Source organism: Hyla sarda, chromosome 6 (genome assembly GCF_029499605.1).
Source record: "Hyla sarda isolate aHylSar1 chromosome 6, aHylSar1.hap1, whole genome shotgun sequence".
Lineage (NCBI taxonomy): Eukaryota > Metazoa > Chordata > Amphibia > Anura > Hylidae > Hyla > Hyla sarda.
In genome coordinates, this window is record NC_079194.1 from 252917285 (window position 1) to 252940863 (window position 23579).

Here is a 23579-nt window from a genome sequence, read left to right on the forward strand (position 1 = left end):
TTCTGGTACTATCGGATAGTGATCGGATGATGTTGGAGGCCCCCCTCTCCTTACTGGAGATTCAGGATGCCATGGGGGACATGACTAAGGGTAAATCTCCGGGCCCTGATGGCCTTCCAGTGGAGGTTTACTTGCGGTATTCCGACATGCTCCTTCCTTCCCTGCTTGCAATGTTTGAACGTGCATTCGAGAATGGTATTTTACCTGCCTCTATGTATGAGGCAACCATAGTTGTCCTCCTAAAACCTGATAAAAATCCTGTGGAGTGCGGTTCTTACAGACCCATTTCGCTGCTGAATCTGGATTATAAAGTGCTTACGAAAGTTTTAGCTAACCGATTGAACAAGGTAATCCTATCCATAATTCACCCAGATCAATCCGGCTTTATGCCTGGCAAATCCACATCCGATAACATCCGTAGGGTACAGGCGGCTGTCCAGGTGGGAAACGCTCTGGGGGGAGATTGGGCTTTGGCGTCGCTGGACGCCGCCAAGGCCTTTGATTCCGTGGAATGGGGTTATTTGCAGGCTACCCTTGTTAAATTTGGTTTTGGTCCTAACTTTAGAAAATGGGTGTCCCTCCTGTACAGATGCCCGCAGGCCCAGATCCTGGTGAATGGTGTGTGTTCTTCCCCATTTGCTCTCGGCCGGGGCACACGTCAGGGGTGTCCCTTGTCCCCGCTTCTGTTTGCGGTGGCAGTGGAGCCCCTTGCCCTCCGCATTCGGCAGGATCCTGGCTTCCGAGGTATGTCTACGGGGGGCCGGGAGGAGCGCATAGGCCTCTATGCCGATGATATGGTGTTATTCCTCTCTGACCCTACATTGATGCTTCCTTATGTCATGACACTCATGGACCGATTTGGGTATTTCTCTGGTTTACTCATCAACTGGACTAAGTCTGCAGTGATGCCGCTTCTGTCTAGGGATTGGCCCCCGGTAATGAATGGCCTCACGGTGGTTTCCTCATTTAAGTATTTGGGGGTGCACATTCACAGAGATCCTTTGCTTGACCTGTCCGCCAACATACTCACTCTACTTCCTTATGTTAAAGCGAAGTTCCGGGTGTGGGCCACGCTCCCATTGTCGGTCGCTGGCCGTATTAATCTTATTAAACTCATTGTCTTACCTAAGTGCCTTTACGCGCTGGAGCATGCCTCAGTGCCTGTACCTAGACGCTTCTTTGATTCTCTTCACTCCCTTCTTTCACCATTTATTTGGGGCCCCAATAGACCTAAAATTCGGCTAACCACGTTACAACGCCCCAAGTTGGCGGCGGGAATGTCACTCCCTGATTTCTATTTATATTATTTGGCCGGTCAACTTCGGTATATCAGGCACTGGATCTCTGGGGATGTGATGCCGGATTCCGAACAGTCCCTAGCTAGGTCTGTCCCGATAATGACCCTTAGGATGCTGCTAGATAGCCCTGTCCTGGGGGGTAGAGCTTATCTCCAACTTCATAAGCTGGCCATAAAGGTATGGCGGGCTGCTAGGGGGATATATGGATATACTGACATCGCTGAGGATACCCCTCTATGGCATAATCCTCAACTTCCTCAAGTGAGCGATGCTCTGGACCCAGTCTTCTGGCAGGACGCGGGGGTGCTCACCTTGGGGCATGTTTATCGTGACAATGTGCTCTGTTCATTTGATCAGTTGCAATCCAGTCATGCTCTTCCTAGAAACAGTTTTTTTAAATACCTCCAGCTCCGACACGCCCTGAATGCCCAGTTCCCAATGGGGAGCCCATTGATATCAGCGTTTCCCCTCATTGGGGTTCTGAAGTCTCAGGGTCCCAGGGGGCTGGTGTCCATCCTGTACACGCACCTTATTCAGGCCAAGAACTCCCGCAATCCAGTACCGGCGGTCCGGCATTGGGAATCCCATATCCCTAATTTGACTAAGGATGTATGGGAGGACATTTTTTCCTCCCACATGTTAGTGTCCCCGGCAGCGAATAATAAATTGATCCAATTGAACATTATACACTATAGTTATATCACTCCTTTAAGGCTCAATAGAATGGGTCGTTCAGACTCCGATGCCTGTCATCGTTGTAGCGCTGCCAGGGCAGACTTTTGGCATTTGATTTGGGCCTGCCCCTATATCGCAGCTTTCTGGCATGCAGTGCTCACTTTTTTAGCAACTCTGGTTCAACCTTCCCTATCTCTTGATCCTTTGATCTGCCTTTTTGGTATCTTAGATGAAGAGATATGGACACATCACGTACGTACGTTTTTGCGGGAAACTCTGTTCTTGGCCAGGAAGGCTATTGCTCTTAAATGGATGGACCCCGGCTCTCCTACCCTGACTCAATGGAAGGCTATGGTGAATGCTACACTGCCTTTCTCACACATAGTGTACAAAAATAGGAAGTGCCCGGGTAAATTTTATTCTGTGTGGGGTGGTTGGTGTTCCTCTCCATTGACTCAATGCTCGTACTCTGTGACTCCCTCTGGGACAGTGTAAGATACATTGATGCTATGCTTACTGTCTATGGTCTCTACTAACCTTTGTTTCTCTTTCTGTGTACGTTTGTCGATTCTATTTCTACCTCCTTGGATGCGTGGGTGCCTTTCGGGGTTATTTATCATGGGTTATTTGATGGTACCACTAACTAGTGATAGTATTGGTGCTCCTCGCGGGATGGTATATGATTGCTAATTTTGGCGAATGTTCGCCTTCTTGTTCTATTTTGTTTTCAGTTTACCTACCCCAGTTGGGTAGTGTTTTAAGACTTCGATGTATACCATGTGATGTAACCTGGAGTATCCTGTCGCTTGCATTCTGTAACTTGATGTATGGTCTCATGACCCTTTTCTATGTACTGTAGATATGCTTCGTGTTCACTTTAATGGGCCTGTGGTCTACAGTTATTTACTTTTCAATAAAACGAATTTAAAAAAAAAAACATAATGAAATGTGACAAAAGTGGAAGGGTGTGAAAACTTTCCAAATACTAACCTTGTGTTTATCTGCTAGACTATGTATGTAAACAAAACAATAATACTATATCATTTACAGAAAGAAATGGTAACACGTTACTGTGTTGGCCTGTTTTCACTACTATATCTATTTTACTTACAGCCATACTGGGACTTGACTTTGTTAGATACACAACTGTTGGGTAGAACTGGTGCTTGAGGTAATAGGCATGGGCCACCACTGCAGCTGTAAGGGCCAGGCTGGCACCCGTCATCATCGCTGTCCTCATTTTGATAGTCATAGGAGGGACAGGACCCTGTAGAGATGAGATATGTCATAGTTTATGTAGTCTGCACTCATTAGTATACAGGTATCCCTAAAGCCGGGCAAACTAGAATTTCCATGGTGACTGATACAACATAAAAGTAATCTTTGTATGTCCACAAACTGAACCCACGTCACTGCCGCCAGCTGACAATTTTACATGTTCACTTCTTGTAATAATTAACTATATTCTTAAGATGCATCCAGCCAGGTCCTATGCATGTGTTGGGTGTTAGACCAGGTAGGTAGGAGTCAGACAAAGGTTGCAGCTTGGCAACATACACCCCATGCAGATTCAAACTATGTGCACTGGTTGCAGTTTGGAGGGCAGCACAGAAGCAGTAGAACAGAATAATCCAGATCCAGGAATGGCGATATGCTTACAGTAAAGACATTTTTTTTGATCCCCTTCTGCATTTTACTTAATGAAATAAGTATTTGATCCCCTATCAGTCAGCAAGATTTCTAGCTACCAGGTGTCTTTTATACAGGTAACAATCTAAGATTATAATGACTCTCTTAAAAAAAAGGGAGTGCTCCTAATCTCAGCTCGTTACCTGTATGAAAGCAAAGAGAAAAGAGGACAAACAGGGGCACTCCGTAGTGTATTAACTTCATTACAACAAAAAACATGAAGATCCAATAGATACGTGCTAACCTGGTGGTGCTGACAAAGAGTCCAACAGCATAGTGTGAAGCCCTTCGGCTAAATCCCGGTAGAAGCCTATATCTTGACTGATTATCCTGGAATGATTGGATGACAACAGGAGAGCTTAAAGGGGTATTCTGGCCCTAAGACATCTTATAGGGAATAGGGGATAAGATGTCTGATTGCGGGGGTCCCACCGCTGGAGACCACCGCAATCTTTCCTTCCGCACCCACCTTTGGGTGCAGCGCTGGAGGCTCCGAGTGTGAAGCATTACGACCATGGGGCTGGAGTATCATGACGTCACGACTCTGCCACCGTGTGACATCACGCTCCACAACCTCAATGCAAGTCTATGGGAGGGGATAAGATGTCTTAGGGCCAGAGTACCCCTTGAACCGGTTGCCGTCTAAGGACGAGCTGGCTCATCCTGAGACGGCAACCGTTGTATGGTGAGGGCTCCTGACTCGAGCCTGCACCATATTGTCCGGCCCCTAGCTGATTACTGTAGCAGGGGGCCAGTGTTAATAGCCAACATGCGGCGATTGCCGCAGCCGGCAATTAACCCTTTAGATCGCCGCTGTCAAAATTGACAGCGGCGTCTAAAGGGACATTTAAGCCATCACTGGTGGTCAAGTGGGGTGGATTCCTCCTCTCACCCCCCCCAGCGCAATGGGGGGGGGGGGGGGGCGATCCACTGCTGAGGGCTTACCTCTGGTCCTGTGCTGGCTGCTGCAGGCTTTATCAATCAAGCACAGAGCATACAGATCAATGTGGTTCTCGGAAATCCCTAAGGGGACTAAAAGTGTAAAAAAAAAAATTAAAAAAAAAATTTGAATAAAAAGTTCAAAAAAAATTACAAAACCACAAAACCACCCATTAAAGGGGTGCTCCCATGGAAAAAAATTTTTTTCTTTAATCAACTGGTGCCAGAAAGTTAAACAGATTTGTAAATCACTTCTATTAAAAAAAAATCTTAATCCTTAATCCTTTTTAGGGGCTGTATACTAAAGAGAAATCCAAAAAAGAAATGCATTTCCTGACGTCACGACCACAGTGCTCTCTGCTGTCCATTTCAGGAACTGTCCAGAGCAGAAGAAAATCCCCATAGCAAACATATGCTGCTCTGGACAGTTCCTAAAATGGACAGCAGAGAGCACTGTGGTCATGACATCAGAGGAAATGCATTTTAGCATACAGCCCCTAAGAAGTACTGGAAGGATTAAGATTTTTAAATAGAAGTAATTTACAAATCTGTTTAACTTTCTGGCATCAGTTGATTTAAAAGAAAAATAAAAAGTTTTCCAGGAGAGTACTCCTTTAATGCTGTAGAAAGGATCTGCAAAGAGGAGTGGGACAAAATCTCTCGAGAGATTTGAGCAAACCTCATGACCAACTACAAGAAACGTCCGACTGCTGCAATTGTCAACTAGGGTTTTGCCACCAAATAGTAAGTCACGTTTTGCAAAGGGATCAAATACTTATTTCAGTATTTTTCTTGAGTAAAATGCAAATCAATTTAAGACTTGTTTAAACTTTAGGATTTTTTGTTGTTGTTGTTCTGTCTCTCATTGTTCAAATAAACCAACAATAAAACATATAAACTGATAATTTCCTTTCTCAGTTAACAAGCATACAAAATAAGCAGGGGATCAAATCATTTTTGTCTTTACAGTACATTCCTGTGTATTTCAGGGAGGTTCAAGATCCTCCAGAGAGGCACCCATTGTAGCCAATTTCTGTTCCACATCAGGAACTACCCTCTATTTAGGGTAGGTTCTCACTGAGTTAGTGCTCCAGTTAGTTTCTGAGATGCAGGCGTATATGGTTAAAGGGGTATTCTGACTTTATATACCCTCCCTATCCTTTGGTTAGGGGATAAGATGTATGATCGCAGGGGTCCCACCATCCCCCGTCTTGGAGGCAGCGCTCAGCACAGAATGCCGGGGGCTGCGATCATACATCTTATCCCCTATCCAAAGGCTAGGGGATAAGATGCATAAAGCCGAAATACCCCTTTAATAGAAGCAGCGGACCCCATTGATTTCTATGGCCGAGCAGAGTCATCTAGTGACTCAGTTGGGAACCTATGTGCTATTTTAAGTGGACTCAAAAGCGCAGGCTACCACGCTACCGAATACATCTGCATGCCACGCCAATGGATACGACTAACAGGAGCACTAAGGCAATGTGAACTTACACTTACTCAGCATTTCCCAACAAGATACTGATTTCCTAAACCAGACAATCCTATTAAAAAGGGTTGTCACATCAGTAGGGCCCTTTTATCAAGATTATCCAAAAGGAGAAGCAGCCAATGTACTACAGCTATAATGATTGACATGGCAACCATGTGATACACTTTCCCTGCATTCTGCCAACCATGTAATGGAGCTACCCCTTTAAGAACTGCAACAATATTTCCCAATGTAAAATCAGCCATAATAAACATGGGTCCCCCAACTCTGTGCTTAGGTACCATCAATGTCAGCCCCTGTCGGGTATCGGCTACTCAAACTGACAGCAGCCAAATTCATATTGCATAATAAGTGCAGCATTTTTAATCATACAGCAGAAAAGCCCCAGAGGCAGCAGGGCACCATACAGAATAGTGAAGGCGGTCATTAGGTTGCAGCGACAGCACTTGTTTCACAAACACATGAAGTCCATGCACCTGCAGGATACATCTGGTAACAGGACGCTTCCACATCTAACCACATTTTTGCTTGACTTACATTTCACGTCATCTTTACAAGAACTGCTCCACCATCCTATAGAACAGTGGTCACCAACCTGCGGACCTCCAGATGTTGCAAAACTACAACTCCCAGCATGCCCGGACAGCCATCGGCTATATAACAGTGGTCCCTCAATATACGATGGTAATCCGTTCCAAATGGACCATCGTTTGTTGAAACCATCGCATGTTGAGGGATCCGTGCAATGTAAAGTATAGAACAGTGGTCTACAACCTGCGGACCTCCAGATGTTGCAAAACTACAACTCCCAGCATGCCCGGACAGCCATCGGCTATATAACAGTGGTCCCTCAACATACGATGGTAATCCGTTCCAAATGGACCATTGTTTTGTTGAAACCATCGCATGTTGAGGGATCCGTGCAATGTAAAGTATAGGACAGTGGTCTACAACCTGCGGACCTCCAGATGTTGCAAAACTACAACACCCAGCATGCTCGGACAGCCAACGGCTGTCCGGGCATGCTGGGAGTTGTAGTTTTGCAACATCTGGTGGTCCGCAGGTTGAAGACCACTGGTATTAAAGGTTGTACTCATGTGTCCCCACCGCTCTGGACAGTCACCGCTGCCCTGGATGTTGCCGTCCATCGCTGTCGCCGCGTCCCCGCTCTTTGTCGCCGCCATCACGTCGCTACGCACGCCGCTCCTATTGGATGACGGGACTGCGTGCGCATCGACGTGATGACAACGATGGAGAGCGCTGACGATGCAGGGGATCGTGAAGAGGACTCGCCGGAGCCCCGAGGACAGGTAAGTGATCGTCAGCGGACCACACGGGCACCTTAAACGGCTATCTGGTGGCAGCTGAAGCAGTCTGCGCTGCCGGATAGCCGTTTATGCGATGGCCCCGACATACAAAAGCATCGTATGTTGATGCTTTCTTCAACATGCGATGGCCTCTGAGAGACCATCGTATGTTGAAATGATCGTATGTCGGGGCCATCGTAGGTCGGGGGGTCGCTGTAATGTAAAGGGGTCCTTTAATGAAACTTATCAAATACATTCTATCATGATGAATTATTCCAGAAAACAGGTCCTTCAAACTAGAACCAGCCGGCTATACAGGGATGTTATCATTTTGAGAAGATATGAAACAGGTTGCTCAGGACTGTTAAATGGGAAACCAGAATATATTCTTGGAGCGGATTATCCAACTCTCTGCAACGGTTACAAAGTATATTCTTAAATCTCAATAGAGAGGCTACACCCCCATAAATATTACACTGTAAGGCCCCTTTTACACTATAAATTTATCCATTTTAAAGACCCGCTATAATGTTCCGTTATGAAATCAGAAAATTACAAAATCCCATTATAGTCTATAGGATTTTTACATTATCCGTTTTAATCCGTCATAGCCCGTTATTAATAACAGATGTTATTTTGTGAGGGGAGAAAGTAATGGGAGAAATACTGCATGCACCATTTCTTCTTCTCCAGTCACAAAATAACGTCCGTTATTAATAACGGGCTATGACGGGTTAAAACGGATAATGTAAAAATCTCATAGAATATAATGGGATTTTGTAACGGCCGATTTTAAGGTTTTTCCTAACGCAACTTTAAACAGATCTTTAAAACTGATGACTTTTATAGTGTGAAAGGAGCTTTGAAACCACTTACAGCAAAAGTTACAACAACAAAAAGGTATAAATATGATTTATAGAAAATAACCACAACTAAATATCACACAAATCAACATAGGATTATTAAAAAGGACACAATGGCCTGGATTTAAAAAGAGTGTTGGGTTTTTACTAGTGTGAAGTGTTTTAGGTTTGTACGATTCCACTCTATCTACCTACTATGGAGATTAAAGGGGTATTCCAGGAAAAAAAATTTCTTTATATATCAACTGGATCCAGAAAGTCAAACAGATTTGTAAATTACTTCTATTAAAAAAAACTTAATCCTTTCAGTACTTCTGAGCTTCTGAAGTTAAGGTTGTGCTCTCTGATGACACATGTCTCAGGAACCGCCCAGTTTAGAAGCAAATCCCCATAGCAAACCTCTTCTAAACTGGGCGTTTCCCGAGACACGTGTCATCAGAGAGCACAACCTTAACTTCAGAAGCTCATAAGTACTGAAAGGATTAATATTTTTTTAATAGAAGTAATTTACAAATCTGTTTAACTTTCTGGAGCCAGTTGATATATATAAAAAAAGGTTTTTTCCTGGATAACCCCTTTAACAGGTCAGGAAAGGTCTGACCAGCTTTTACTTGGTGGGAATCTTCAGCCATTAAAGGAGTATTCCAGCGCAAAATAATTTAGCCCCTATCTAAAGGATAGGGGATAAGTTATAGATCGCAGAGGGTCCGAGCGCTTTGGCCCCACGGGATCTCCTGGACGGGGCCGCGGCAGTCTGCAGGAAGTGAAGTTTCGTCCCCAGTAGAAAGCCGCGACAGACACTCCCCCTCCATGTACCTCTATGGGGTACATGGAGGGGGCATGTTGGCCACCGCGTCATGCGGGGACGGAACGCCCCCTTTCCAGCATACTGCTGCGGCCCTGTCCAGGAGATCCTGTGGGGCCCCAGTGCTCGGACCCCCCGCGATCTATAACTTATAGGGGATAAGTTATATTGTAGGGATCGACAGATTATCGGTTTGGCTGATATTATCGGCCGAAATTCACGATTTTGGACGTTATCGGCAATTACCTTGCCGATAATCCGATAATGCCCCGCCCCCACCACCGCCGCTGCCCCATTGCCTCCCCCATCCCCGTTTTTTTTTTATAGTTAGCTGTTCCCGGGCCCCAGGCTACTTCTGGCTCCTGCGGCGTCCTGCGCGCTGCACAATGACGAATGACTTCCTCAACGCGACGTCACCGTCAGTGCGCACAGTGACAGCTCAGGAGGATGCCGCCGGAGCCAGAAGTAGTGCGTACCCCGGGAACAATTAATTATAAAACCGGGGATGGGGGAGGCAATGGGGCAGCGGTGGTCTGTGGCCGGAGCAGCGGTGGTCTGTGGCCGGGGCGGCGGTGGGGCTGTGTCGGTGAAAGGACTCAGGAGGACCCCAGCACAGGCAGGGGGAGAGAAGCAGGTGGTGGCGGCGGTCTCTGGCACCGCAAAAGCCGCTGCAGTTCATTGATTTAAAGTGCCCGCTTTAAATCAATGATCTGTAGCGGTGTCGCCGGGGGGGGGGGGGGGGGGGGTTGATATATAGCCAATAACATACCGGAATATTGGTATAAGTTATCGGCTATCGGCCCTAACCTCCACAGAGTATCGGCCCTAAAAAAATCAATATCGGTCGATCCCTATTATATTGAACTACAGATCTCCTTTAATTCAAAGGATTGCATGTGAATTAAACAGTTAATAGGTTGGGTTGTGAGAACACGCCCCTTTTTTGGGTTTGTAGGTAGATTGGGGTGCACAGCAGCACATATTCTCGTGCAGGCAGAACCAGTGGCGCAATGCACCTCATTTTGGTGCACAACCTTTACATGCTCACATGGCCCAATGGGGAAAAACGTATCAATATATTTAGGCCTATAATCGCATTCAAATATTCGGGGTAGAGATTTAAAGGCTATAAACATCTTTTCCTTGATATTTTCATATAAAATTATTATTTTTTTTTTTATTTTTTATTGATCTTTTGTTTCCTGTATACAGAACGAAGCAACTTTCTAAATGGTCTCCGTCAGAAATTCCCTCCCGTTGAGCTGATAAAATGCTCAACATGAGAAAATGTTTTTACACGGTAATAAAGAAAAGAAAATGCTTTTCAAAAGGTTTCCATAACCCAGTGTTTTGCTGGAATTGTAGTTTTGCAACAGCTGGAGACACCCTGGTTGGGAAACACTGCCATAACCTTTAGTAAATTAAGACTAAGGGAAAATTGAGCAGTTGCTCAAATTAACTATTTACAACCCAAAAGGCATTTCGAAACATTAAAAGCTGGAACCCGATTGGTCGCTGCCTTTTTTAATGAACCTTTCCCAATCTGTTTAGCCCCAAGATTATGTCTACCGTTTCCAACATGAGCTCTGTGCAGCACGTTTAGGCCAAGTGTATTTTTTGTACCTGTATTAAAAGGGGTACTCCGGTGGAAAACTATTTTTTTTAATCAACTGGTGCCAGAAAGTTAAAGAGATTTGTAAATTACTTCTATTAAAAAAAATCTTAATCCTTCCAGTATTTATTAGCTGCTGAATACTAGAGAGGAAATTATTTTCTTTTTGGAACACAGTGCTCTCTGCTGACATCTCTGTCCATTTTAGGAACTGTCCAGAGCAGCATATGTTTTCTATGGGGATTTTCTCCTACTCTGGACAGTTCTTAAAATGTATTTATTTATTTATATAGCGCCTACAGATTCCGCAGCGCTTAAATGGACAGAGGTGTCAGCAGAGAGCACTGTGGTCATGATGTCAGCAGAGAGCTCTGTATTCCAAAAAGAAAACAATTTCCTCTGCAGTATTCAGCAGCTAATAAGTACAGGAAGGATTAAGATTTTTTAATAGAAGTAATTTACAAATCTGTTTAAACTTTCTGGCACCAGTTGAGTAAAAAAATAAAAGGTTTTCCACCTTAATACCCCTTTAAGGCTGAGGATCCAGGCCCAACTGTGAATGTAATGACGTGGACTCCCAGCACCACAGGGATACATGATGTAGATTAGGGACAGTAAACCAGCGGTTGAGCAAGGACCCATAATACTGCACCATACGCCTTTACAGGATGTGTACACATTACTAGGGTGCACCCATATTAGTCTCCCCCAGGTTGTTTTAGCAGCAGCGCAGTCACGTGGGTCTGACATATTAGGTAAGTGACCAGCGTTCTACCTATCATCTCCAAAATTACGACATCTGAGCACATTTTTATGCAAACATTAAAATCTTAAAAAAACTTTACAAAGTCACAATTAGGTAACAATAAAAGATGTCGATTCTCAAGCTGTGTGCCTCTAGCTGTTGCAAAACTACAACTCCCAGCATGCCCGGACAGCCAAAGGCTGTCCGGGCATGCTGGGAGTTGTAGTTTTGCAACAGCTGGAGGCACACAGGTTGGAAAACACTGCTATAAGCAATACTGAGGTGTAACTATGGCCCATGTTGCCCAGCATAGTAACAGAGCATATGTAAACAATATAAAAGGGCCTGCCCAATGTTTTCTATGACCATTGCACCAAGAAGAGATGAAAGCCATCATTACCATTACCCCCTTCCCATCTCCTGACACCAGCCCTTACACCATGCCCCTTATTGCCCACCCCATGGGCAGCACAGCCCTGCAGCCTGGTGCCCTCCCTCCCTATGTGACAGCCCCGCACACAATGAGCATTACCCCGGCCAGTGACAGATGATCCGCTCTCTTCCCAGCTGTTGCTGTCACTAACACTCCAAAACAGGAAGAGGTTAAGTGAACAGACACCTCACTTCCGGTTGGAATCATCCAAAACGCACAGCGAGGGGGGGTGAACATAAAAATCACATCCCAATTGTGATGACGTATCATTGCAGGTGTATATATTATATACTGTACACAATTAATACACCTACATACAATATACCACAATATACCAAGTGCGCAACGCCATCACCGTTTAAAGTACATTAACACCTCTTTTTGCAATGGTACAGTCCATTCAGCATAAGGAGCGTACCAAATAAACGTTTGTAGAGGGGGTTTACCTGAAAACATTAATGGTTGTCGCAGCAGTGGCAGGCCAGTGGTAGGATTACGACGTGACTTGTAGGACTGCCGTTATTTCCAATGAAGTTTATAAAACACTTTTGGCTGGTTTAGCTCTCCTGCCAGCTTTTCCTATGAAACTTGACCGTGGCTGCACGTGATTGGACAGCGTGTGACAGACTGAACCAATAGGAAAAAAGATACAGGCTGGAGAAGCTGACGCGGTCCAATAGACGAAGAGGGGATTACACTGGTTGCTAAGTAGAAAAAAGGCAATTGTTACACCAGATGTCCATACAGTGTACGTAGACCTGGTATAGGGATTATGGGGAGACACTATTTAACCCTTTAAGGACACAGTCCATTTTTTTTCTTTCTATTATTGTACAATTTTTAAATAAAGTCTAAAACCTTTTTTTTTTTTTGTTACAAAATTAGTATATTTACACTTTATTCTATTCTATAATGTTTTTATATTTCTGTATAATGGCTGTGGCTTTTATCGGTACCACTTTTACAGATATGGGACTTTTCTGATCACTTTTATTACATTTTTTTGGTGGGGATGTGGTCATATATCAGCAATTTTGCACTTTGGTATTTTTTTTTACATTTACGCTGTTCACTTAACCCCTTAGGGACTCCCTATTTTCACCTTAACCCCTTAAGGACCATGCCATTTTACACCTTAGGACCAGAGCGTTTTTTGCACATCTGACCACTGTCACTTTAAACATTAATAACTCTGGAATGCTTTTAGTTATCATTCTGATTCAGAGATTTTTTTTTCGTGACATATTCTACTTTAGTGGTAAAATTTTGTGGTAACTTGCATCCTTTCTTGGTGAAAAATCCCCAAATTTGATGAAAAATTTGAAAATTTAGCATTTTTCAAATTTTTAAGCTCTCTGCTTGTAAGGAAAATGGATATTCAAAATACATTTTTTTTTATTCATATATACAATATGTCTACTTTATGTTTGCATCATAAAATTGACGTGTTTTTACTTTTGGAAGACACCAGAGGGCTTCAAAGTTCAGCAGCAATTTTCCAATTTTTCACAAAATTTTCAAACTCACTATTTTTCAGGGACCAGTTCAGGTTTGAAGTTGATTTGAAGGGTCTTCATATTAGAAATACCCCACAAATGACCCCATTATAAAAACTGCACCCCCCAAAGTATTCAAAATGACATTTAGTAGGTGTTTTAACCCTTTAGGTGTTTCACAGGAATAGCAGCAAAGTGAAGGAGAAAATTCACAATCTTCATTTTTTACACTCGCATGTTCTTGTAGACCCAATTTTTTTTATTTTTATAAGGGGTAAAAGGAGAAAATGTATACTTATATTTGTAGCCCAATTTCTCTCGAGTAAGCACATACCTCATATGTCTATGTAAAGTGTTCGGCGGGCGCAGTAGAGGGCTCAGAAGCGAAGGAGCGACAAGGGGATTTTGGAGAGTACTTTTTTCAGAAATGTTTTTTGGGGAGCATATTGCATTTAGGAAGCCACTATGGTGCCAGAAAAGCAACAAAAAAAACACATGGCATACCAACTAGACCCCTTGGGGAATGTAACAAGGAATAAAGTGAGCCTTAATACCCCACAGGTGTTTCACGACTTTTGCATATGTAAAAAAAAAAAAAAAAATTTTCACTAAAATGTGTGTTTCCCCCTAAATTTCACATTTTTGCAAGGGTTAATAGCACAAAATACCCCACAAAATTTGTAACCCCATCTCTTCTGAGTATGGAGGTACCCCATAAGTTGGCCTGAAGTGCACTGCGGGCGAACTACAATGCTCAGAAGAGAAGGAGTGATATTTGGCTTTTTGAAAGCAAATTTTACTCGGGGGGCATGTCGCATTTAGGAAGCCCCTATGGTGCAAGAACAGCAAAAAAAAAAACACATGGCATAACCATTTTGGAAACTAGACCCCTTGAGGAACGTAACAAGGAATAAAGTGAGCCTTAATACCCCACAGGGGTTTTACGACTTTTGCATATGTAAAAAGAATATATATTTTTTTCACTAAAGTGTGTTTCCCCCCAAATTTCACATTTTTGCAAGGGTTAATAGCAGAAAATACCCCCCAAAATTTGTAACCCCATCTCTTCTGAGTATGGAGGTACCCCATTAGTTGACCTGAAGTGCACTACAGGCGAACTACAATGCTCAGAAGAGGAGGAGCACCATTGAGCTTTTGGAAAGAGAATTCGTTTGGAATGGTAGTCAGTGCATTTACAAAGCCCCCCCCCCGTGGTGCCAGAACAGTGGACTCCCCCACATGTGACCCTATTTTGGAAACTACACCCCTTACAGAATTTAATAAGTGGTGCAGTGAGCATTTACACCCCACTGGCGTTTGACAGATCTTTGGAACAGTGGGCTGTGCAAATGGAAAATAACATTTTTAATTTTCACGGATCACTGTTCCAAAAATCTGTCAGACACCTGTGGGGTGTAAATGCTCACTGTACCCCTTATTACATTAGGTGAGGGGTGTAGTTTCCAAGATGGGGTCACATGTGGGGGGGGGTCCACTGTTCTGGTACCACGGGGGCTTTGTAAACACACGTTGCCTTCAATTCCAGACAAATTTTGTCTCCAAAAGCCCAATGGCGCTCCTTTTCTTCAGAGCATTGTAGTTCGCCCGCAGAGCACTTTATATCAACATATGGGGAATGTTCTTACTAAATGGGGTTACAAATTTTGGGGGTCTTTTTTCCTATTTTCCCTTGTGAAAATGAAAAATTTAGGGTAACACCAGCATTTTAAATAAAAATATTTTTTTTCATTTTTCCATCCAACTTTAACGAAAATTCGACAAACACCTGTGGGGTGTTAAGGCACACTATACCCCTTGTTACACTCCTTGAGGGGTGTAGTTTCCAAAAAGAGGTCACACGTGGGTATTTATTTTTTCGCGTTTATGTCAGAACCGCTGTAAAATCAGCCACCCCTGTGCAAATCACCAATTATGGCCTCAAATGTAGATAGTGCGCTCTCACTCCTGAGCCTTGTTGTGCGTCCGCAGAGCATTTTACGCCCACATATGGGGTATTTCTGTACTTTCTGTATTTTTGCCATACAAATTTTGGGGGTCTTTTTTTTCCTTTTACCTCTTGTGAAAATAAAAAAAGACTCCCGAGTACGGAAATACCCCATATGTGGCCCTAAACTGTTTCCTTGAAATACGACAGGGCTCCGAAGTGAGAGAGCGCCATGCGCATTTGAGGACCAAATTAGGGATTGCAAAGGGGTGGACATAGGGGAATTCTACGCCAGTGATTCCCAAACAGGGTGCTTCCAGCTGTTGCTAAACTCCCAGCATACCTGGACAGTCAGTGGCTGTCCAGAAATGCTGGGAGTTGTTGTTTTGCAACAGTTGGAGGCTCCATTTTGGAAACACTTCTGTACGATACTTTTTCATTTTTATTGGGGGGGCAGTGTAAGGGGGTGTATATGTAGTGTTTTACCCTTTATTATGTGTTATTGTTAGTGTAGTGTTTTTAGGGTACATTGGTACACCGGGTGTACGGTGAGTTTTCGCACTGTGGCGGAAAATTAGCTGCAGCTCAAACTTGAAGCAGGAAACTCACTGTAAACCCGTCCGTATGAATGTACCCTGTACATTCACATGGGGGGGGGGGCAAACCTCCAGCTGTTTTAAAACTTTTGCAACAGCTGGAGGCACACTGGTTGGAAAACCTTCAGTTAGGTTCTGTTACTTAACGCAGTATTTTTCAACTAGCATGTACTGATTGCCGAAGGGCATGCTGGGAGATGTAGTTATGCAACAGCTGGAGGTATGCAACTACAACTCCCAGCATGCAAAGACAGTTGTTTGCTGTTCATGCATGCTGGGAGTTGTAGTTTTGCAAGATCTGAAGGGCCAGCCACAGTTTAGAGACCTCTGCACAGTGATCTCCAAACTGTGGCCCTCCAGATGTTGCAAAACTACAAATGTCAGAATGCCCAGACAGAAAACTGCAGTGTGGGTGTTAGGATTCGGCAGGCTGGATGTGGATCCTCTGTGTCAGCGAGGGATTGGCGTGGACCGTACCGGTGGACCGGTTCTAAGTTGCTACTGGTATTCCCCAGAGCCCGCCGCAAAGCGGGATGGTTTTGCTGCGGCAGTAGCAACCAGGTCGTATCCACCAGTAACGGCTCAACCTCTCTGACTGCTGAGAAGGCGTGGGACAGAAGGAGTAGACAGTGGTGAGGTCAGACGTAGCAGAAGGTCAGGGCAGGAGGTCTGGAAACACTGGTAAGGCAATCACAGGAACCGCTTTCACTAGGCACAAGGGCAACAAGATCTGGCGATACTGGGAAGGGGAAGTGAGGTAATATAGGCTAAGGCACAGGTGGGAGCTAATTACACTGATTGGGCCAGGCACCAATTAGTGGTGCACTGGCCCTTTAAATCTTAGAGAGCTGGCACGCGCGCGCGCCCTAGAGAGCCGAGCCGCGCGCGCAAGGACGTGACAGCCGGGGACCGGGACAGGTAAGTGGATTGGGATGCGATCCGCGAGCGGGCGCGTCCCGCTATGCGAATCGCATCCCCGTCGGCAGTGTCAGTGCAGCGCTCCCGGTCAGCGGGTCTGACCGGGGCGCTGCAGAGAGGTGAACGCCGCAAGCGCTCCGGGGAGGAGCAGGGACTCGGAGCACTCGGCGTAACAGTAGGCATGCTGGGAGTTGTAGTTTTGCAAGATCTACAGGGCCACAGCTAGAGGACACTGCACAGTGATCTCCAAACTGTAGCCCTCCAGCTGTTACAAAACTGCAAATCCCAGCATGCCCAAACAGCAAACAGTATAGTGGTCTCCATACTGTAGCCCTCCAGATGTTGCTAGGCAACAACTCACCGACTTCCGTAGGATGGCCGCACCAGGGAGCCGCATTGTCGTCCTCGGCCGCCCGCCGCCGGTAAGTGATCTCTGGCGCTGGTCACATCACGGTTTCCCTGCTCTGCCCAGACTACAGTGGGTGTGGCAGAGCGGGGAACCGAACTTTAACCCCCCACCCCCGATCTGCTATTGGTCGGTAGCTTCTGATCGACCAACAGCAGGGATAGGAGGGGTGGAACCCCTGCCACCTCACTCCTGTGCCTTCAGGGGGATCGTGGGTGTCATGGACAACCCCGTTCCCCCTTATTTTCTGGGTCACTGGAGACCCGTATGACCCGGAATCACCGCAGATCGTCAGAATTTGCTGACAAGGGGGGGGGGGGGGGGGGGAACCCTCCTGGGGGGGAACCTCCCCAGGGGTTTGCACGGGGTGCCTGCTGAATGATTTCAGCAGGCATCCCGGTCCAGTCCCCGCCCAGTGGGTGACGGGGAACGGCATTCCCATGGGCGTACAGGTACGCCCTTGGTCCTTAATTACCAGGGAGCCAGGGCATACTTGTACATCCTTGGTCCCTAAGGGGTTAAGGATCGGGGATGCAGGGCGTATGCCCTGCATCACCATCCCTCTTCCCTTTTACCGTAAACTGGACAAACTGATCCGCTCCTTCGTTTGGGCGGGGCGGCCATCTAGAGTATCCCGGCAAGTACTGACTAGACGGAAGCAAGCGGGTGGCCTGGCGGTCCCGGACTAGCGTTCATACTACATCGCTGCTACCTTGACGAGATTCCCGGATTTCTTGCATGGCCGGACCGCAAAGCTATGGGTGGCAGTGGAACTCTTCGAGGCCACCTTAGAACAGCTTACCCTCGGCTCCCCAGGGGGACGCCCCCAGTGGACACGCTTAGAGCCTTACCATGGATGACCAGCGAACTCATCAAAACCTTGAGACGCTAACTTTTCTATGACCAAACTGTTCACCCCTGATGGCCCTCTAACTCCAGTCCTTGGCAACCCCCTATTCCCACCTAGGGCCCTGGGTACCTTGTTTCTTGGTCTCTCCACCCCCTTGACCCTGCCTTTGAGGACTTTCCTTACAGGGACCATATTACGTCCCTACGAGGACCTTGTACCGCTGCACCTCTGTACGCCGGCTGGACGAATGTATCTACAACTCAGTCACTTTGTAGAGACCACGGGCAGAGGACTCAGTCTGGCTAGACCCCTTCTCCCCTTTGAAGAGATGTGTGCCTCCACCTCCCCGGTGCCTAGAACAGTATCTCGGCTGTATGGTCTCCTTCTTGATGAGGCAGCTCAGAGCCCCCCTGCGTTTGTGACGGCCTGGGAGAGGGAGCTACATACTTCCTTTGCGCCCTCAGACTGGTCTGCGGCTCTCCTCCGGTGTCATAAATTCTCCATCTCCTGCAGGGCCCAAGAGACGAATTATAAAATAGTGTCTCATGGTACAGAGTCCCAGCGTTACTACATTAATTGTACCCACAGGTAACGGAACTGTGCTGGTGATGCAGGGGTGCCCAGGGTAATGACCCATATCTGGTAGTCCTGCCCCGCTCTACAGACTTTTTGGTTGGTCGTGATTTCCTGTATTACGACTGTGACTGCTGTGACCTATCTCAATGACCCGAAGATCCTCCTACTATCCATCATGCCGGCAGCTCGGACATCACCGTCTAAAGCTTTAGCTCAGTTTATGTTACTACTGTGCAGTGATTTGCAGACTGCCAGGCTGCTCCTAGACTCAGAGCAGAGGAGTCATCGACAGTGAGGGAGAGAGATGGACACGCCCCCTCCATAAGTCAAGAACACAAAGCAAGTGAGCAACATATAAATGCTATTTGTTAGGGATATATAGGTCTTAGGCACATAAAAATAATAATATATGTACATGATCAGGATTAGGTACTGAGTAACATCACTTTTTCTTTTTTTTTTTATTTGACAGGTACGCTTTAACAATGATTGACAGTCAATTAGAACATAGAACATTCAGTCACAATGGGGGACATTCATCAATGGATGTACACCACAGTTGCTGTTTTTGCATCTTTTTTTGTGTGCTCCTTTTGAGAGAGCATTTTTCAAAGCAGTGTTTCTGCTAAACTCACGTCGTTCTGGCCAGATTGCCAATGGAACTCCAAATAGCGGAGTCTGAAGGCAATGTGAACGAGGCCTTACACCAACATTGATAAATGTCCCGCTTTGAGAGGACATGTAGTAGCTGGATAGAGTCTGTATATTTCTCTACATGCCAACCCAATGTAACTGAACATTCTAAGTTCATACTGCGAAATTCCCGTGGAATTCCGTGAGCGGAGATTCCCCAGTGTGAACATACCCTTAGGCTCCATTCACATTGTGTTTTTGACTAACGTTTAACTGATTTTTTTTTCAGCATATATGTTTAAATGATGCATTTTAAAGTGCTTTTTCACTCACTTTTTTGCACATGTTTAACAGATGCGGTTTTTTTTTTACATCTTTTTTTGGTAAATTTCATATCAGGTAAACGTATCAGTTTCTGTTATACTAGATAAACAGATGGGCGGTGACATTGGGTGGGCGGTTCAATGGGTTGTCCTTTGTGCTTCACAGTGCTGAAATGTTTCCTTCTGTGTTTTTTATAGTAAATTCATGAATTGCTGATTTTTGGTCAAATAGCAAAAAAAAAAACGATCAAAAACTCCCATTAAAATGAAAAAAAGAAAAAATGGTAACTATGAAAACTACAGATCACGGTGCAAAAAAAAAAGAGCCACCATACAGCTCTATATAAAGGCAAATAAAGTTTTAGTGGTAAGAAGAGGATGATTTTAAGCTGTCCCCTATGGAGACTAAAAAATTGTGTAAAAAAAATAAAAAATAGGATAAAACATTATTACATGTAAATTAACCCCTATTAAAAGTTTGAATCACCCCCATTTCCCATTTTTTTTAAATGTAAACAAAAATAAGCATAAACATATATGGTATCACAGCATGCATAAATGTCCGAACTATAAACTATATAATTGTTACGCCGAGCGCTTCGGGTCCCCGCTCCTCCCCGGAGCGCTCGCAGCGTTCTCTCATTCGCAGCGCCCCGGTCAGACCTGCTGACCGGGTGCGCTGCGATATTACTCCCAGCCGGGATGCGATTCGCGATGCGGGACGCGCCCGCTCGCGATGCGCATCTCGGCTCCCGTACCTGACCCGTTCCCCGTCTGTGTTGTCCCGGCGCGCGCGGCCCCGCTCCTTAGGGCGCGCGCGCGCCGGGTCTCTGCCATTTAAAGGGCCGCTGCGCCACTGATTGGCGCAGCAGGCCTAATCAGTATTCTCACCTGTGCACTCCCTACTTATACCTCACTTCCCCTGCACTCCCTCGCCGGATCTTGTTGCCATTGTGCCAGTGAAAGCGTTTCCTTGTGTGTTCCTAGCCTGTGTTCCAGACCTCCTGCCGTTGCCCCTGACTACGATCCTTGCTGCCTGCCCTGACCACCTGCTACGTCCGACCTTGCTCTTGTCTACTCCCTTGTACCGCGCCTATCTTCAGGAGTCAGAGAGGTTGAGCCGTTGCTGGTGGATACGACCTGGTTGCTACTGCCGCTGCAAGACCATCCCGCTTTGCGGCGGGCTCTGGTGAATACCAGTAGCAACTTAGAACCGGTCCACCAGCACGGTCCACGCCAATCCCTCTCTGGCACAGAGGATCCACCTCCAGCCAGCCGAATCGTGACAGTAGATCCGGCCATGGATCCCGCTGAAGTCCCACTGCCAGCTGTCGCCGACCTCACCACGGTGGTCGCCCAGCAGTCGCAACAGATAGCGCAACAAGGTCACCAGCTGTCTCAACTGACCGTGATGTTACAGCAGCTATTACCACAGCTCCAGCAACAATCTCCACCGCCAGCTCCTGCACCTCCTCCGCAGCGAGTGGCCGCTTCCGGCTTACGATTATCCTTGCCGGATAAATTTGATGGGGACTCTAAGTTTTGCCGTGGCTTTCTTTCGCAATGTTCCCTGCACTTGGAGATGATGTCGGACCAGTTTCCAACTGAAAGGTCTAAGGTGGCTTTCGTAGTCAGCCTTCTGTCTGGGAAAGCTCTGTCATGGGCCACACCACTCTGGGACCGCAATGACCCTGTCACTGCCTCTGTACACTCCTTCTTCACGGAGATCCGAAGTGTCTTTGAGGAACCTGCCCGAGCCTCTTCTGCTGAGACTGCCCTGCTGAACCTGGTCCAGGGTAATTCTTCTGTTGGCGAGTACGCCATCCAATTCCGTACTCTTGCCTCCGAATTATCCTGGAATAATGAGGCCCTCTGCGCGACCTTTAAAAAAGGCCTATCCAGCAACATTAAAGATGTGCTGGCCGCACGAGAAATTCCTGCTAACCTGCATGAACTTATTCATCTTGCCACCCGCATTGACATGCGTTTTTCCGAAAGGCGTCAGGAGCTCCGCCAGGATATGGACTTTGTTCGCACGAGGCGGTTTCTCTCCCCGGCTCCTCTCTCCTCTGGTCCTCTGCAATCCGTTCCTGTGCCTCCCGCCGTGGAGGCTATGCAAGTTGACCGGTCTCGCTTGACACCTCAAGAGAGGACACGACGCCGCATGGAGAACCTATGCCTGTACTGTGCCGGTACCGAACACTTCTTGAAAGATTGTCCTATCCGTCCTCCCCGCCTGGAAAGACGTGTGCTGACTCCGCACAAAGATGAGACAGTTCTTGATGTCTACTCTGCTTCTCCACGCCTTACTGTGCCTGTGCGGATATCTTCCTCTACCTTCTCCTTCTCTGCTACGGCCTTCTTCGATTCCGGATCTGCAGGAAATTTTATTTTGGCCTCTCTCATCAACAGGTTCAACATCCCGGTGACCAGTCTCGCCAGACCCCTCTACATCAATTCTGTTAACAATTAAGATTGGACTGTACCGTGCGTTACCGCACGGAACCTCTCCTAATGTGCATCGGACCTCATCACGAAAAAATTGAATTTTTGGTCCTCTCCAACTGCACTTCTGAAATTCTTCTTGGATTACTGTGGCTTCAACGCCATTCCCCAACCCTTGATTGGTCCACAGGAGAAATCAAGAACTGGGGTACTTCTTGTCACAAGGACTGTCTTAAATCGGTTCCCAGTACTCCTTGCCGTGACCCTGTGGTTCCCCCTGTATCCGGTCTTCCTAAGGCTTATATGGACTATTCTGACGTTTTTTGCAAAAAGCAAGCTGAGACTTTGCCTCCTCACAGGCCTTATGACTGTCCTATTGACCTCCTCCCGGGTACTACCCCACCCCGGGGCAGAATCTATCCTCTGTTTGCTCCTGAGACTCTTGCCATGTCGGAGTACATCCAGGAGAATTTAAAAAAGGGGTTTATCCGCAAGTCCTCCTCTCCTGCCGGAGCTGGATTTTTTTTTGTGTCCAAAAAAGATGGCTCCCTACGTCCTTGTATTGATTACCGCGGACTTAATAAAATCACGGTAAAAAACCGCTACCCCTTACCTCTTATCTCGGAACTCTTTGATCGCTTACAAGGTGCCCACATCTTTACCAAACTGGACTTAAGAGGTGCTTATAATCTCATCCGCATCAGGGAGGGGGACGAATGGAAGACCGCATTTAACACCAGAGATGGACACTTTGAGTATCTGGTCATGCCCTTTGGCCTATGCAACGCCCCTGCCGTCTTCCAAGACTTTGTTAATGAAATTTTTCGTGATCTCCTATATTCCTGTGTTGTGGTTTATCTGGACGATATTCTGATTTTTTCTGCCAACTTAGAAGAACACCGCCAGCATGTCCGCATGGTTCTTCAGAGACTTCGTGACAATCAACTTTATGCCAAAATGGAGAAATGTCTCTTTGAATGTCAATCTCTTCCTTTCCTAGGATACTTGGTCTCTGGCCAGGGACTACAAATGGACCCAGATAAACTCTCTGCCGTCTTAGATTGGCCACGCCCCTCCGGACTCCGTGCTATCCAACATTTTTTGGGGTTCGCCAATTATTACAGACAGTTTATTCCACACTTTTCCACTATTGTGGCTCCTATCGTGGCTTTAACCAAGAAAAATGCCAATCCCAAGTCCTGGTCCCCCCAAGCGGAAGACGCATTTAAACATCTCAAGTCTGCCTTTTCTTCCGCCCCCGTGCTCTCCAGACCTGACCCATCTAAACCCTTCCTATTGGAGGTAGATGCCTCCTCAGTGGGAGCTGGAGCTGTCCTTCTACAAAAAAATTCTTCCGGGCATGCTGTGACTTGTGTTTTTTTTTCTAGGACCTTCTCCCCGGCGGAGAGAAACTATTCCATCGGGGATCGAGAACTACTGGCCATTAAATTGGCGCTTGAGGAATGGAGGCACCTGCTGGAGGGATCAAAATTTCCAGTTATCATATACACTGATCACAAGAATCTCTCCTAT

General features: G+C 46.2%; 2 protein-coding genes across 6 annotated transcripts in view; one reads left to right on the top strand and one right to left on the bottom strand.

The window, feature by feature from the left end:
- The window catches only part of SYVN1 (synoviolin 1), a 93579-nt gene that overhangs the window by 61615 nt on the left and 8385 nt on the right, over window positions 1–23579 (bottom strand). For 2 of the 4 annotated variants that reach the window (XM_056526937.1, XM_056526940.1), the window contains exon 2: window positions 3085–3240. In XM_056526937.1, coding sequence (XP_056382912.1) covers window positions 3085–3240 — 156 coding nt within the window. Of the gene's footprint in view, window positions 1–3084; window positions 3241–11957; window positions 12088–12304; window positions 12447–23579 lie in introns of those variants that run through there. The other 2 variants (XM_056526939.1, XM_056526938.1) reach the window with 2 other exon arrangements.
- SPDYC (speedy/RINGO cell cycle regulator family member C) overlaps window positions 12102–23579 on the top strand; it is a 41861-nt gene continuing 30383 nt past the window's right edge. The window contains exon 1 of one of the 2 annotated variants that reach the window (XM_056526941.1): window positions 12102–12133. In XM_056526941.1, coding sequence (XP_056382916.1) covers window positions 12117–12133 — 17 coding nt within the window. In that variant the 5' untranslated portion in view covers window positions 12102–12116. Of the gene's footprint in view, window positions 12134–12467; window positions 12607–23579 lie in introns of those variants that run through there. The other variant, XM_056526945.1, reaches the window with a different exon arrangement.